The 18,363-nt window shown below is 41.7% G+C and overlaps 1 protein-coding gene across 1 annotated transcript in view; it reads left to right on the forward strand.

Moving 5' to 3' along the window:
• The first annotated feature begins 10,856 nt into the window (after positions 1-10,856).
• LOC147421253 (S3 self-incompatibility locus-linked pollen protein) overlaps positions 10,857-18,363 on the forward strand; it is a 94,405-nt gene continuing 86,898 nt past the window's right edge. The window contains exon 1 of the mRNA XM_086505209.1: positions 10,857-11,167. Coding sequence (XP_086361335.1) covers positions 11,003-11,167 — 165 coding nt within the window. The 5' untranslated portion in view covers positions 10,857-11,002. The remainder of the gene's footprint in view (positions 11,168-18,363) is intronic.

Below are 18,363 nucleotides of genomic sequence, written 5' to 3' on the forward strand. Positions count from 1 at the left end.
CCCCATTATGAAGAGAAGCCATCGTGCGTAAAGGAAAATCACTCACCGGAAACCAAAATTTTCACGGACAAGAATCAGGAGCAACTTTAGAGGCTAGCCCCCGAGACTTTTTTCGCCGGAATATTCTTTTTCGCCGGAATATTATGGCCGACCGGCGGCCGGAAAGTGGTCGGAAAACAACTGGTCGGTTGGCCGGTGGTCAATGGTCGATGGCCGGTGGTCGGAAGTTAATGGCCAGTGGCCGGTGGTCGGAAGTCAATGGCCGGTGGCCGGTGGCCGAATTCAAAAGCGGACTTGTCTTCTCAAGGGCGGCCACACATGGGCGGATTGGAGGGTCCGATTTGGACTTATTCGCACAAGGGCGGCTACACATGACTGTCCCTCATAAGAGAGGACAGCCCTTTTGGCCTATAAAAGGAGGCCATTTCTACACTCATTTCATAGTGTGAAGTTGATGCAACAAGGTGAGTGTGAGGTGGTGAGAGTGAAGCAAGGTGGGAGCTCCATTAAGGGTATAATCCATTTGTAAACTACTTCTTGTTTTGAAGTACTAAAGCCATTGAGTGGCTGCTTTCCCGTGGACGTAGCCCACATTGGGTGAACCACGTATATCGTGTATACTCTCTCTCTCTCTCTACTCTATAATCTCGTGTATATAAATCTATCTCTCTCCATTAAGTAATCTACTCAATTATCTATTTAGCTACGTCTTATTTTCTAACAGTCACAAAAAAACTTGAAACCATATGTGAATCACACCATAAATTTCCTAAAACCCATAAATGCACTTATTCACCTACTAAATAAAAAGGATAAAGAGGAAACCCCATAAAGCATTCAAATTGAGGGTCCCCCTACTAGTGATTTGAAAAGATATCCCTAAACTATACGCAACACAACCAAACAAATGTGTTAGAAGTAGGTTAGTAAGTATTTTTCTAGCAAAAGAACTTGAAGCCATAAGTGATGACACATGTGTATATTATGAGAGGAAACACCAAAGAAACTCCTTTTGTTTAAACCAAAGGATAATCATAAACAACTACAAATTTTCATCACTCATATGCACTTATTCACCTCCTAAAACTATAGGATGAAAAGGAGACCCTATTAAGTAGCCAAACTAAGGATCCAACACAAAGCACTCCTACTCCTACTAGCAATGGAGAAATATTATTTGAAATGAAGCATTTTGGGAGGTTTCTTCAATATAAGGTTTTTAACTGGTGAGATGGCAAGAAATCTCTTAATTATATCTCACACAAGCATTCACAATGACAAGTTTTTTGACATTACCTCATTGTCGTATTTTGTCACAAAAAAAACACCTTGAAGCCATAAGTAAATCACATAAGTATGTTATAAAAAGTAACAACAAAGCGCCTCCCCCCCTTTTTTACCAATGATAAACATAAAGTACTACAAAGTTATTGAACTAAAAAAAAGATGTAATATGCACTATAAAATTGTCAAAATCGTGAGCCGAATTAGTTTTTGGAACCTTTACATAAAACCACAAAGTGATCATCCACCCTCCTCACACTCATCATCTATAAAATCACATTTCCTTCATTTTTTTCTTGGGGCAACCTCAAAATCATTATTGCATGACTCATTTTCCGCCATTGCCCGATCCTCCAATTCTGCATTAGAAGGAAGCATGCTATAAGTGTGTGCCCAAAAAAGAGCAAGTTATTGAAATCTTGGTGATGGCCACAATAGTTCTTTGGAAAGAGTGATAACAAATAATAAAAAATAGACATCATAACCATTTGAAATGAGAAAAAAGACATCATTGTCAATCAAAAAATAGGAGAGCACAAAAAGGGTACATTAAAGAGCTATCACATGCAAGTCATCCTTCATAAAGATATTATTGCAAGCTACTAACACCCAATGAAACAAACTTACAATGATTTCTAAGTGGCTTGACTACAAACTCCACTATACCTCCTCTTTGCTACGTCAGGTTTGACCCATTTTGCCTCTTCTCTCTAGATAGTATGGCAGGCTCCATCGCATCTTTAATGATGGTTGACGCATTGTCAAAGACTATAGACTAAAATCATTTGCTGCAATAGTGGGGCCGTGCCAGACCCATCTCAATTCCCAATCCACCTGGAGCACAACAAGTGCAAAGTACACACTCCATGAAGCCAATGATCTTTTGAACGGTACCATGAACCAAACAAGAAGAGTGTGGGTGTTGGGTCTTCTTATTCTCTGGCTTATAATGAGCCTATAAATCTTCTTCATTTCTCAATGAGTGAGCTTTGATTAGACCTTTGCTATTATCGACAAAGAAAGATGGAGAGTAGCCTATTCTATGAGAAAATTAGAGTATGCTACAACGCACCTACAATAGAAATTGTGGTGATGAGAGTCACAATGGAGAGCCCATGTTGTGGCTGGGAGAGGAAAATATGCAGCTCTAAGTCATGGCTGAAAATGTGAGGGAAGCAAGTTCGGATGTGACCAAAAGCTAAGCACTCTACTAGTATGTGGTACTCAAACTCTCGAACTTGCATTGAGCATAATGTGGACAATTGATTTGACTCTTCTCCATTGCACCAACACCCTGTCTTGCAGTGAAGGGAGTGGAAGCTAAGCCAAATGGCTTCAATAGTGCGTATTGCTGACAAGGGGATAGGCTCAAGCATATATGGGTGAGTACGGTTTCCTCTTTTAGCAAAGAACATGGTTTTGTAGTTGGGGGCGATATGGGTGGTGTAATGTATGAAGCGTAACCTATCAAATTTCTCCCAAGCCGTAATACATTGGCATTGTAGAAAAGCTTCATTGTCTTGGGTGTCTATTGATGCATCATGTAGCAAGTGTAATGCATCCCATCTCCCAAACCACTTATTTATGGCATACATCCATCCCGTGCTAAAGATCTTGCTTTTATGCATCATTTGAACTTTTTTGCTTGCTTCCCATGCAATTGTAGAAAGTTGATGTGATGGGTTTTGACGCATCTTTATCAAGTACTCCACAACCCTTTCCATGTCCATAACCTCAATTGGAAGAGATTTGGACTCAAGAAGTAGGAGCCTATATGGTGTTTGTGTCTTAACTTGTAGAAAGTTTGTAAGAAAACGCTTTTGAACATTCTCAAACTCTTTCCAAGTAGACTTTAAGATGATGCCGCCCCACACTTCAACTCCATAACACTAATTTGGTACCACAACCGGACATTTCAATGTCCTTTTTGAATCATTCCGTAGAAAATACCGAGGCAAAATCATAATGAATTTCTACCAACTTACATAGTGTGTGACTTGCCCCATGGGTATACTACACAAGAAAAGTACTACAAAGCTGTTTTGAGAATCATTATTTGACCCAAATAAAGGTTCTTTAATACCATCTCTACAAAAGTGTGTGTGGATTCTAGTACGTGGTGCATAAATTATATTAAAAAATAATATGCTGGCTGTGAATTACATGAATATGTGATGTTTGTAAGTATATAGAGTGGCACATAAAGTATTGTGACAAACAAAATTCATTTGTCCTAGGAAAAAAATCATTCAATATGAGTGGGTAGGAGAAAAATAGGCAAAAAACAAGGGACATTGATGTGTCCATTTAAATTGTAAGAACTTTTGTTCCAATTGATTGATACATAGACCAACGAGAGTTGGTGACAATGGACATCCTTGTTTAACCCCAATAATGCTTGCAGTTTTTTTTAAATTCCTCTTCACATGCACAACTGACACATCACCTTCTCATAGATTCAAGAAACCGCAAGCATAAACTCACTTGGTACTTAGAGTGCTTCATCCTTCTCCACAAATTGTTACGTGGAATTATATCAAAGTCTTTCTTGAAGTTCACAAAGTAACAATACAATCGCTTACCTTTCAACCGACTTTTCTCCATGGGAACACGAAGAGTGACAAGATGATCAATGGTGCTATGGCTTTTATGAAACCTGCTCGTCCTTTTGCACGCTTGACATTCTCTTCAGTCCAATTAATCAATTTTATCTCCATTATGCACCAAAACAATTTTTCCATAAGAGACTCGATCATTATAGTCGAGTAGATGTTTATATTCTTTACATCCCCTCCCCTTTGTGCAAAGGCTTGACCCAATTAGTGCTCTAATCACAAGGCATATCATGTTGAAGTGCAAGGTTGAACATATCACACATCCACTTATGTGTAAAATCTTTCAACCATTTAATCATTTCTAGCTTGATACCTTGAAGGTCTCTTGGACTTTTTGAGCCCACCGCACACATCCTCAATCATGAAAAAATAGGGCATACATGTGAGTGAACCATAAAATGGTAACTTTTCAGATTTTGTTGCTCATACAGTTTCCTACAATGTGTGTACATATCCATAAGATTCAAGTTACTAAAACTCTCAACCTGCTTGCCCTTCAAGTTTCTCCAAAATCTACATGCACATGCCTTTTCTTGGACTTGAAAAAAATGTTGCTTGACTTCCTATGTTCTTCTCTTCTTTTGAATGAATGCCTTGTATGTATGCAAATGACGTTGATAATTGTGTTTGTCTATAGTTGTATCTAGCTTTATCAAGGACTTTTGAGCATCTTGAGATCTACCTTTGTTGATACCATGGACATGCTTTATGGCGAAGCATTCTTCGACACAAGAACAAATAACTTTCTTGAATGTTTCCCATCTAGTTTTCAACGGTGTGTCATATTGAAGGTTTGTCATCCATAACTTTTACTCAACCATTTCAATATACATTGGTGCCCGTTTGAAATCCATACAAAGAGATAAACTTCTCTTCCGTTTGACTGAGGTTATCATGCGTAGTTGTTTCTCCACATGTATGGTCAATAAATAAGGTTCGATGGTCTGATTCTAGGGTCAATTGGCCAATCATAAAAGTCTTTGTGTGATACATGATGGCTTTGAAGAGTAGCATATAGTTAATCACACTATCCCCACTGTGTTTTTTACATGTAAATCCATTGTCCCACTCCACAAAGATACACCATTGGCAATCAGCATACTCGTGCTATTGCACATGTGTAAAAGTAACTTTCCATAGTGATCCAACTCTTTCTCATCAATTGAAGTACAATCATACAATCTCCTCCAACTCCCTTGGAATGTATGGCATATCAAATTGTTATCATGTTGCAATGTTTTTGTGTGAGCATTCACATGTCCAAAGACAATAACATCACCTTTGTCTTTACAATAAGAAATCTCCTTCTCTAAATAAAAAATGAATGATCTCTATCCATACAAGCATAAAACGGGGAATCATGATCAGGAATATAGCAACCGACTACAAAAATGGGTACTCCCTTTGGTGTCATAATTTTTAGCCATACATAATATTTATGCTTGTCATCTTTCACAATCGATACAAAATCTTTCAATCCTTATTAATCATACATGCTAACTCTCCTTTCCCTCTTCATTCCTTGAGATTCTTTGACCAGTGCAATTTTAACCACCGAGATCAAGGGTGTACTTTCCATCATGCTCATCACGAGAGTAGGCTGGTATCCAAGAAAAAGTTGAGCTACATCAATAATGTACATTGTAATCCTCCAACCCGTTAATTATTTGTATATCATGCTCCCAAGTTTCAACAAGAAGTACAAGATCGGATTTGCTTGTTAGTTCATCCTTGCCAGCTCCCACATTCCATGGGTATCCATTGCAATTCCAAAAGCATACTTTCAATTGTAAGTTGGCGTCATAGATTGCGCATTCCTATTTGCTCGAGGGACTTAGTTCCTCCTTTGGCACATCTTCTTCATGAGAGATCTCCTTGTTTTTCTTATTCCTCTCCTCATATGCCTTGCGACGCATATTTTGTTGCTTGATAGTGTAATCTTCACATACAAAAAAATTTGTATCCCTCAAATAGATTGAATTATTATCAAAGATAATATTTCATTTGGTATCATCTGGCATGGTGCATACAATTGGCCATCTCCCAAACAAGGAGCTCCTTGCTTACCCACTCTATGTGCTCCATAAACCGTAACTCCTGACATGCCAAAGTAAATTTTGAGGAAATCTTTGATAACAACGGCAAGACAAGAAGGTGTCTTTAACTTCTCTTTGAGAATTCCATGAATAATAATATTCTTGGAACGTCACTTCCATTCCTTTAACGCCTCTACATCCACATTCTCAACACTCTTAGTTTGGGCTATAATTTGCATGAGAGAGGAATTAGGAACGACATTGTTACCACATACATCATCTCAAAGACTTGCTTGTGCATATATTTTTCATGTCATATACATCCCGACTCATGGTGTCAAATTTCTTCTCTTTCAATTCATGGTCATACTAGCTTTGCTCATGTGCTCCTTCAAAGCATTCAACTCCATAAGAGAGTGTTTACATTCCTTGACTTCATCTTCAAGTTGCATTAAATGTGTTAATTGCATCTCAAGTGTGCTCTTTAGATTCTCATTCTCAATAATAAGAACACTTAGAGTGCCATTCTCCACTGCAAGTGCCCATAAGTCTTTGCCTTGCTTGCTTACGATCTCTTGCAACGATACCAAGCCTTTCCATAATCATGATTTTTTATGTCGTTGGTTGAGTGGTTGTGTTGTTATCTCTACACTTAGGAGATTTTGGATCATTTTCTACAATGGTTGTGCACCTTGTTGAAGAATAAGAACCCTTGCGAGTGCCGGATGACATTCTGTGTAAAATAAGAGATGAGAGTCAACTTTCCCAAACTTGTTTATTTCAGAAATGCTACTGCAAAAAAGCTTTTCATAACTCTTTTTTTTTTGTTTTTACGTGAGTGCGTAGAGGGCAACATTCTCTTCCATTGAGGCTATAGATCACCCAAATTGGAGTTCGAATAAAGAAGTTATGATCAAGAAAGTGAATTGCTATCTACTAGGTAAAAAACAACTGCACTAGAGAGAGAGAGAGAGAGAGAGAGAGAGAGAGAGAGAGAGAGGGGGGGGGGGGGGGGGGGGGGGGCAAACACAAGCCAAACACTCTATCTCTAAAAATCGCACATGGACAGAAAATGAGATTCTCGAAGAGAAACTAAGATAGGAGGAGAGGAGATTCTCCTCTTGTACTTGCAAGGAACTAAAGCAATCATTACCTATAATATACATATTAGATATATAATCCCATTCTAGAGTTTTGGGTAGGGACGACAATGCATACCAAGCTCGAGGTGGTACCCTTTGGAGGGCTCTCGTTGTACATCAGCTCGAGGTAATAGGTGTGCAACTTGCACCGCCATCCTCATCAAAGTGGATGCCATTAACAACATGGCAATGCCCTTTGGCCCCTTCCTCCCTCCCTCCCATATGAAGTTGATAGGAGAGCGAGCATGAAGAATCATGGAAGAAAGTGGGGCGGGGTTTAAGTACCCCCCTTCGTTCTGTAGTTTCAAAATACAGGCCGCGACTCATGAGGTGGAAGTATGTGCCCACAACCCATAGTTCCATGATGGCTATAGCAGCTCAAGGGTGGAGTTAGTGCACTGCTGCCGACTGCAATCTGCAATGGCTCATGTAGTTCAAGGGCGCGGCCACAACCCAAGACGGTTCCCGTAGTTGAAGAATGTAGCTCCCATTGGTCACCATCCATCCTACATGGCAACTCGAGGGGCTGTCTAGAGACTGTAAGCTTGGGCTCCATGGTGGTTGCAAGCATTTGCAGCCACGCGCAGTATAAGTGCTGCCTTTTTAATATATATATATATATATATATATATATATAGATGTTGGGGTTGGGGTTGTTTGGATGTTTTTCCCAATGTTGTTATTGTGTATCTTTGAGCGTTTTTCCCATAATTCTTGTATTCTCCCTGTGATCGAATTTCATGTAATGCAAACGGTAAAAGCCCCACTTTTGCTCAAGGAGGTAGAGGGAGAGATATATATTAATATGACAAAGGTTTAAGGGAGATCATTGGTCCGTTTTACTCAAAAAATTTACATGGCCTAATGGGGGCAAGTACATCCAATTAATTGGCCACTATCCTTTTTTTAGAATACATAAGTAGTCCTTAGTAAAGGGTTAGATTTTAGGTGCATCTTTGGACCATTGGATAAAGCTTGCGGATTAGTGCCACATAGCAAGCTAACGATAATATTTTTTTATATTATAATTTCTTTTAGGCCCTTGTGAGAGGGTGTTGACATTTTTGTACCTCTCTCTTCAAGAGGGGCATTGAGTATTTTGTCAAACGTGATTCTTTATGCTTTTGGGATATATTGTAATCTAAATAGTTCATTGCTACACTTTAAAAAAGAAACATAATATTTTATTGTGATACCACATGTTTTAAAATACTAGTGTCACTTTCTATTTCTCTCTCTCTCACAAAGAAACCTCTTATTATGAAATTCTTCTCAATAGCTTTATGTAGGCCATAATGAATTTTCACCTTGTTTTTTTTGTGTATGCAAAACTCCCAATTGTGAGTGGATTATATTAACACAACCAAAAAGATACAAATTTTGACCATGCTCGTGATGAACCATGACAACTACAATGGTACATAACTACATCAGTTGATAGGGGAGCCATCCCATGAAAGGAGTGAGTCCCTCTTCACCCAAGCAAGTTAGTCATAGCGGTGCTGAAGGCACTGTTCCACTCCTCAGATTTTGTTTGTTTCTCAATGGTGATGATCGCCCCCTTGCTTTCTTGGATGATCTCTAAGAATTTAGCTGTTATGATGGTGTTTTCAAAGATGCGGTGGTAGTTCCTTGCCTTCCATACATGTTTGAACTAGCAAAATCTCACTACTTGCGATAAGTAGCACTTGACTCTTATATACTTTCCCTCCCAAGAAAGATCGTTCTTGTATTCCAGGTTTTTTGAACCCATTTGCAAATTTTTCGTGCAAGGCCACAAATCGTTGGGCACTCCTTGAAAAGATGAGGGAGGTCTTCACTAGTGATCTGCATTGTGTACAACGATCTGGACCTACTCCCCTAGTGAGAACCATTAGCCCAGTCGACAAGGCTCCCATAACACCTTCCATACGAAGATCTTCATCCTATGCGGCCAATGCAGGTGCCATATGCTCTTCAAAACTATTTCCCATCTTGACTCTGGCCATTGCTTGCCCCATAATTTGTTGAGTGGAGAGAACCAGTCCTTTGAATACAGAGGTAAAAAGTACACTCCCTCGGTTTGTGTTTTAATAAAGTGGGTGTTCTTTGGCCACTACCACACTTTTTCCACTCGAATCTGGAATCATAGTTTGGCAAACACCACATGTTCAGTTGTTCAAAGGGCTCTGCTGATTAGCAAGCTTTGAGCCCATTGAGGTTAAACTGGCTGGCTAGTTGGTCCGTTCCTTTCTAGCTATCACTGTTGAAGTCCTAAAGTTGGCCAAGATGTTTGATACCTTTGTTATTAATTTGTCTAGCAACTTTTATCTAGAAAGGGGTAATAGAGATGCTTCCAACCTTAGATGGCCAAGGGGACCCGTGAGTCATGGAGTTGTGGAAATACCTTGTTTGCTCTTGCCACTCTAACGACTCCGTTGCCTTGTTACATTTTCGAATGAGCTCGCCTGTCGAGCCCCCAAGTTTAGGGACGGTCCAATGAGGGGCAACAAGCTTGTCGTGCACTTCCAGTCCTTTCAACAGGCCACCTTTCAAGCATAATTTAGAGTTGTCCAACATAGCCTTGACCATAATAGCACATGCCATAATAGCCCATGCCTGGTCTTGCTTAGTTGTTGTAACCACAAACTTAGCACATTGGGACTCCGCATGGATGCTAGGGTTAAGAATCCCTAGACCACCTTGCTCCACTGGTCTCGCAACTGTCTCCCATCCAGCTCATTGCCAGTGCATAGAGTCTTTAGTGTTGTTTTTCCATAGGAATTTGTTCACAAGTTTCAAGAACTCTTTCCACTTGCATTTGGCGAGCTTAAGAAACGGACCGTTGAAAGCTATATACGAGAGCATAAAGGAGTTGATGACCTTAACTCTACTCGGGAAGAGGAGAAGCACATACTCCCACCTTTGCATCTTGGTCCTTACTTTCTCCATAACCCAAACGAATTTTTACTCGTGGGTTACATCCACCCCTAGAGGGTCTCTAAAATGTCGGAAGATCTTCCCTTTTGACACAATCTGCCCTATCCACATAGACGGATCAAATGCGTAGTTTTGAGAGAGAGAGAGAGAGAGAGAGAGAGAGAGAGAGAGAGAGAGAGAGAGAGAGAGAGATCAGTCTTGACTTTTCAATGTTACACTTGGATCCTGAAGCTAAGGCGTATGTTTGCACAATTTCTAGAGCCTTCTTGATGACTTGAGGACACGCTTTGAGGAAAAGGAAGGAGTCATCCACAAAAAGCTTAGTGAGCAGATGGTCATTGTTAGGTAGAGTTAGTCCTTGAATCTCCCCTTTAGCAGCACTGTCTTCGAGTAATGTTACTAGAGGGTGGGATCCAATGACAAATAACAGAGGGGCAAGAGGGCAGTCGTGCTTCATGGATCTTTTAACCTCGAAGGCACCCATAATCCTTTCATTGAAAAGGAGCTTCAAATGGCTACTAGCACACAGGGTGCAGACGAGTTGGCACATGCGAGGCCCAAAGCCAAGTGCCTTCATGTCGTCCTCAATGAATAACCATGTGATCCATAGGCTTTATCTAGATCTAACTACAGCATGATACACTCTTGCTCAGTGAAAGCAACATATTCAATACAGACCATTGCTTCCAAAATGTTACGATGGACCTTCTCTTGATAAAACCATGCTGGTGAGGTGTGAAGACTTTGTCTAGGAGGCGGGAAAGCCTGACACCGATGGAATATGTTTATTAAGAATTTGACTTAATTGTTTTGTCTACACAAGGGATAAAATCAAAATTTCGAATTCAAAGATGGTTTGAAGTCTCTCTCTCTCTCTCTCTCTCTCTAAGAACGTTTTCTGCGCCTAACGAGCTGAGATTACGAGTTTGTTGTGCGTGGGCGAGGCGTTTTCTCAACATGAAGCTTTGCGGAATGGTAGCTCCGGCAGCCCCTTGAAGCAGGGACCATGGATCCCGAGCAGACATTCTTGAGAGTGCATGCCCGATTATCGGGCATGCTAGCGCAGCTTCTGAGCCCTAGACTACGAGGCTTCCTTGAACACCTCTGCCTGGTTGTCGCCATTCTTCTTCTCGCCCTGTTGGCGGTGATGCATGTCAACTTTGTCTCTCAGGTAAACGCATACTCTCTCTCTCTCTCTCTCTCTCTCTCTCTCTCTCTCTCTCTCATCACGTGTGCTTGCAGCGCGCGCACACACACACACACACACACACACACACACACACACACACACACACACAAAAGCAAACCCGCCATCATTAGCATCTCTTCAGTCGAGAGCAAAACGAACCTTTTCTGAGTAATCTTTCACTATTTTATGATTGCTGCTTTGCTGCTTTTTGGGTTACTCCGAACCCTGAATCCTTTGGGATAGTGATCTTTGTTTTACCAAGGGAGATGGTTGATGCTGTCAAAGAAGCTAATGACCAAGCATTTACTTGAACTTCAAAATACTGCTCATGGCATGTGTATGCTAAATTTTTGTTTGTTCCCTGCTTATTTATGTCATTATAGCAATTGGGAATGACTCTTCTCATAATTTTTCCTGCCCTTTTCCGTTAACATTTTGCATGTCAAATATTTGCTTTTGTAACCGACCCATTCTTTGATGCGTATAAACAACTTGACTTTGGAGATTCTTGGGTTGCAAAATTTCCTCTGAGCGCCGTGCGGACATGCTACTAAATCCTAGTGCCTTCCTCAAGTAAGATTACATGATCTTATTATTTGAGTCTATAAGTACGAATTGCATGTCCAGACAGGTTCATTAGATTAATTATGCATAACCCTCTTGTCATAGATGATTAGAAAAGGTGAAATAGGCTGTCATTAACCTTTTGTGGGCATCCAGTAGTGTCAGTATGTAGACTAGGATAAGTAGCAAATGTGTCACGGTCTTGTGCAGATTGGATGCATTTGTTGTGAGATGTGCACCAAGGTGTACCCTCAAAATCAGCTTATTTGGTAGGTACGTATTATGATGACTTGGTGATGTGATAGTACATAATAATAGCCCTTATAACGTAAAAGAAGACCCTTGGACAGCCTCATACCTACGTATGGAAAAGGAAATAATAAGAAGAAAGGACCAATCTTAGCTGTGTTAGGTGCTCTAAGCAAGCAGCCGATCCTCACTAACCGTCGCCCAATTTCCCTCAGCGGTATCTGTGTTTTTGCAGTCATAAAAGAGATCTCTTTTCCGTTGCAGCAGGCACCATCTTTAGCAGCCATTCTCTTCTTCTTGTTGGCAATTTCAGCAGCAAAGAAGCTCTTTCCTTGCAGCCCATTTGCAGCAGCTTTGGCCATCAAGAACCAGCCCAATACTGACCACAATAGGTGCCACGAAGAGTTTCACCTCGTCTCTGGTGGTGGCTCTGGTATCTTCCAGGAGCATATTAGGGAGTGAGCACTGTTTTGAGGCTGTGCCTGCTAGGCTGGCTAGAGTTAGGACCCTTATTCAAAGGCCATCAGGGGGTCAGACCTTGTTTCTGCAATTTCTTCCCGTATGACACCTTTATTGCTGATATGGCATATCAATGATGACGTGGCACAATTATGCCATGTGGCATATTCTTGCCATGCCATGTGCCGCTCTATACGAGGTTGTGGGTGAGACAGCCATAGAGAGGCCCATATAGGGACCCCTACCCCTCCCTTTGTTCTATGACCGCCGTTTTGGGCTCACCCTCTCATCGTCTTTTTAACTCCAAGGTGCGAAGGTCGGCATCTTACTTGAAAAGAAACGCACAAACATGGTGGTCTACTCTATTTTTGCGCAGATAAGCACCTAAGAAGTGGGTAAAATTCAAGAGAATTTTCACTTCTGCCTAGAAAATGGAAGAATATGAAGAAGATGTCATTATGGCTTGGCATCATCTACGGATGACTAAGAAAGACACATTGGATGACTATTGCGAGAGGTTTTGGGATATCTATTTGCCAGTGTCCTCGTTTTGGAAGGTCACTTTGAAGAACCAGATTGAGCGGTTTTGTTGTGGTTTGCCAAAAGAGATTAGACGGTATTGTTCGCAACAGAAGTTTGACTCCATTTAGAGACTTATGGGACATGCCAAGCAAGGTTTTGGTATGCATGCCTGCTCATAAACCTATCCTACCGATAAGCGAGTGTCCACCTCAACGGGGAAAGAGTCTTTCAATGAAGAGAAAGAACCAAGGGAACCGGATGAAAGTTTATTAGAAGATTCTAAAGACGTGGGAATAAGCTAACAGTGTATCCGAGGGTTCCAACGAAGCAGGAAATCAGCTGATGGTTCATCAGAGAATTTCGACGGTTCAGATTGAGGTGCCAGTGGAAGGAGAGGCCAGCGGGGCTACCGACAGGTGCGAGGGCACAAGAAATGAACAAAAAGGTAAGCTAGGTCCATCGGATAATTTGGTCACTTTTTGGCTCTCGATGCAAAGATCGGGGAGGAGAACAATCGCAAATTTACTTCAGTTTGAGCTTACCTTCAAGCTTTTGGATTATTAGCAGTGTCTATGCCAAAAGTTATCGATAAATCAACAGGTTGAATCTGGTGCAATGCGGGCTGCACATGAGGGGAGCCACTCCACTTTTTACAGATTGCCTAGATTGCTAGATTGAATAAAGTCACTAATTTCTCTTTGAGATTTTAGGGATACTGACAGTATTTTGCGGAATGACTTTATGAAAATATGTACATTGAATTGGAAATTTCCTTGATCGAAGTGAAGACATGTGCTCTTTCATGTGTGTATTGTTAGAGACATGTAGAGAAAGATGAAATGTCTGCATCATTGTGTCTGATGAATGATTTGAACTTAGACTATCTAGACATCTGCTTAGAGATCAATGAGATATAAATGTGACGTGTCACAAAGTGATGACGTGGCATGACCTAAAGGATACACTTTGGACAAAGAGGGGTCAAACCCCTTCTGAAAGGTGAAGAAGAAGTTGTACCAACTTGCAGAATCAAGCCGAGAAGCCAAAAACTGACGACGATGACGAGGAGATATTGATGGGTTCTGAGAGTCCTTATGTTGAGCTATGCAGGAGCTAAGCCAAAACACAAGGGGTACTAGGTGTTGGGGTACTGTGTCGGTGTCGACGATGACGACGCTATGGCTAAGTGCTGGAAACTGCTAGCGATGTCAATGTGTAGGGTCTGCAACCATGTTGAGGCTAGGTGTTGAAATCGGTGGCGATCATGGCCTGAAAATGCTGGCCGTTCTCTCTGAAAACGTTGATGATCAAGGGCTGAAAATGCTGATCGCAAACATTGGTTCATGATGAGAAATGGCTGGGAACTGCTGGGGCATGCGGGTATTGCCTCGTGCTATTGCAATCCTTTGGTCTTTTGGTGATTCTAGTGCTTAAATGGCTCCTCAAGGCTCATATAGGTGCTGAAACCTGGGCCGAGCAAGCTCCAAATCAGCCCCCATGACCAGGAATATGAAGAGTCATTTAATAAATTAAATGCAAGCTAGAGGTGGTTCCCATGCAGTAAAATGCCTACATGCTAAAATGCAGTATTGTGCAAGAGAGAGTATGCAAGTATGACCAGCCTGGACATGCACGTCTTGCTAGAGGCTCACAAAGTGCAAGGCTAGGTCCTAAGCTAAGACTCATGCTAGATTGTAGCAGAAGCATGTCCACGTAGCGCAAGTGAAGTGCGCACGTGACATTTGGGAAGGCCCATGGCCTATAAATAAATTGCCAGAGCCTCTAAATAAATTGCCAGAGTCTCAGTTTTAGGCAGATTGGCTTGTGAGCATTGTCGAGACGAGAACCCTTGGACATTGTACTTTGTGAACGATTAATAATAAAGAAATACCTAAAGGGGCGCCAGTCTTTGGGACCAATCTCTCTTGGCAGGGAACCTCTCCGTGTCGGGACATGTCGTCTCTCTCTCAGTGTTGTTCAGTTCTTTTAGTTCTCTCGCGTGTGTTGATGTAGATTCTTAACTTGGAGTGTCCAAGTCTGTGACCATGGTATCAGAGCGCAATCAATTTTACTTCTACGAAGGATCCGATCCCTATATTCACAACACTCATGGATTTTAGTCGACAAATCTTGCCAGGAGGGAACTGTGACGCCCGATGAACCTTGTGCGCGGGAGAACAATGAAGACTCTAATGGACATCGTCCATCTTGAGAAGATTTAAAGTAATACGGGCTATCTCCTCCTACTGAGTACGAAAGGATGGAGATGCAATGGATATCTCCTCCTGAGTACGGAGGGATGGAGATGCAGCAATAGCAACAGGTTGACGCTTGTGCCTAGCAGATGCTTCGGTACTCCAAAGATCCCGAGTATGTGAAATTTTTGGCCAAGTACTCGCTTGACGAGATGCATTCCAGATGGTATTTCGTCATCAGATCACGTCTGAAGTCGGCAATGAAGAAGTCAACTACACTAGGTCTTCTGTCTAAAAGGTGTATTTTGAGGATGAGTTTGAAGAAGCAGTAGAACAACGAGTTAGCAGACTCATGAAGACCAAGAAGTGGCCCGGAAAGCAGAGTCGTGCAGCCGACCATCCAGGCTACTTGGGTCGGAAATCTACTTTTGAAAACGCCAAGAAGGTTACGAAACGCGTTAGATTTGAGGATGATTCTAGTTTGTCCTCATCTTCTTCTGACAACTCTGACAGCTCTTCGACCTCTGAGTCTAGTGACGAGGGAAGAAAGAGATGGAAGAGGAGAAAGATTCAGAGGTGTAGCAGAGGCAAGAAGAAGGCAAAGGAGAGTCGATCCCATAGAAGATTCAATAAGCGCTTTGACGGTTTAGACGAGGATTCCTCTTCCGTGGATAGTTCAGAGTCTGATGAGCCGATGTTTACAAAGAGGAAGCAATTTTATAGAGCCAACCAAACTTATTTTCTTGAAGATAGAAAGAAGAAACCCAAGGATTTTAAAGAGGGTGGGCAAGCAATAAAGTTTGATACTTTTTCTAGCTTCAAGGATACCCAGAGAGCCTTGATATTGCATACTCCGGAGGCACTATTCTGAGCACTGCAAAGTTCACAAGGCGGCGTCTACCTCAAAGGGAACGCCCAAACTTGGTGGTCTACCCTCCTTCTACAGAGGGAAGCACCCACAAAGTGGCTTCAATTTAAAAGAGTGTTTACTTCCTCATGGCTCACTTAGAAATACGAACAGGATGTGATCACTGTTTGGAATCATTTGAGGATGACCAAGGATGATACCTTGGATACTTTGTCAGAGATTTTGGGACACTTTCTTATTGGCCTCTTCTTTCAAGAAAATTATGTTCAAGCAACAGATAGAGTGATTTTGCTGTGGTATACCCAAAGAGATATGAGATTATTGTCTGCGGTAGAAGTTCGAGTCTATGCGACAATTGATGGGACATGCAAAGCAAGGGTTTGCGATGCATGGGGGACACTCTTACGTATCCCACAGATAGATTAGTGACATCTTGGACCGAACAAGATATGAACAACGCTACAAAAGGAAGGGAAAAAAACAAAAGAAGAGACCCGTAGGTCCTCGATTGTCTGCAGAGCAACCAACGAATACTTTAAGGAGGGTAAATGTGATGGTTGTGGAGAGCATGGGCACGTTTTAGCCAGATGCCCTACCAAGGTACCAAAAGAACAGCCAGAGGACAAGCTTGAGAGTTCGAGAGTAGCAGAGGAGCGAGCAAAGAAGGGAAAGACAAAAGCTGGACTGGTAGCAGATTTTGTGGGGTCCGAACCTGAGCAAATGGATGGAAGTATGGAGCTCTGCAAAGCGTGTGGCAAAGTACAAGATCAAGAAGCCCTTATCTTCTTCGACGGAGGAGCCAAGGCCAACTTCATTTCGATTGAATTGTCCGCTCGACTTGGAATTATGCCAGAGGAAATGGGGCAATCGGCTAAGGCAGTTCTAGTGGCACCTGGACGAGATTTTGCCATTACACCTGTCATACGCAAACTTTGGTTGCCTTGTCAAGGGTATTTGGGGCAGGTGGACTTCTATATCATTACTTGGAAGGGTGTGACGTCTTGTTAGGAATCCCTTGGTTCCACAAGAACAATGTGGTGGTCACAAGAGCAACTCTGAAGAATGAAAAGGGTAGAGAAATAGTACTTGATGTAGAACTAAAGGGAGAGTCTGTCCCACTTGTATTGGCTTCGGCCATTTCTAGATTAATGAAATCAAGTCTGTTGGTTTACTCAATCTTCTTAAATGAAATAGATGACAAGAAAATGTCAAATTTGTCCGACCTTGAGAAGGAACGACTCAAGCTGACTGCTTCTTAGAAGGCTTACTAGGGGAGTTACCTCGTCAACGTCCTAAAGATCACAAGAGTGATTTGATTTTAGGCAGTACGCCACGGAACCGGCCACCTTACAGAGTAAGTAGAGCCCAAAATGGAGAGATTATGAACCAAGTTGTTGGAAAAAGAACCTAGTACTTCACCGTTTTGTTTGCCGGTGCTTTTAGTTCTAAAGATTGAGACCATCAAAGATTTGCCAGAATTGAAGAATGTGTATGAGGTTTGCAGTTTTCTAAGCTTGTGTTCTTACTATCGGCGTTTCATTCAAAAGTTTGCGGAGATTGCATACATTGACACAAAAAGGGGTTACTTTCACTTGGGGACCATTTGACATTGCAACCTTTAAGACTCTCAAGGAGAAGTTGACGATTGGCTCAGTATTGGTTTTGCCAGACTTGCAAAATCCATTTAAGGTATACTGTGACGCATGTGGCCGCAGTCTGGGAGCGGTCTTGATGCAGGAGGGGCATGTTGCAGCCTAACAAGCACTGAGAAACAAGGTTTTGATAGAGTGCCACTGTCCACCTTTTCGGGCCATCGTTGCATAGAGACCACCTTGAAAGGTGTGGAACGGTTTTTCTATTGGCCGAGGCTCAAAAAGGATGTGGATGAGTTTGTTTGTAGTTGTTTGATATGCCACAAGGTCAAGTTTGACAGGCATAAGGCCCCTTGTCTTTTGCAAGCTTTACCTATACCTAGTTGACCTTGGGAAAGTATAGCAATGGATTTTATTTTTGATCTTTCCACGACTCAGATTGGGCACGATGGCATATGGACAGTCATTGACAAATTTAGCAAGCAGGCTCACTGTATTCCAGTCAAGAAAATGATTAAGCGAGATCATTTGGCTAAACCATTTATCTTGCAGATATTTCGACTTCATGGCATGCCTCAATCTATAGTTTTAGATAGAGATTCCCGTTTTACTAGTTTGTTTTGGAGGGAGAATATTGGTACTTGGTTACAGTTCTCGTCCTCTTTCCACCCGCAAACAGACGGGCAATCGGAGATTGTGAATTTAGTAGTTCTGGACTTGTTGAAGTCT

This window comes from Adiantum capillus-veneris, chromosome 28 (assembly GCF_014529385.1).
Source record: "Adiantum capillus-veneris isolate H3 chromosome 28, ASM1452938v2, whole genome shotgun sequence".
Classification (NCBI taxonomy): domain Eukaryota; kingdom Viridiplantae; phylum Streptophyta; class Polypodiopsida; order Polypodiales; family Pteridaceae; genus Adiantum; species Adiantum capillus-veneris.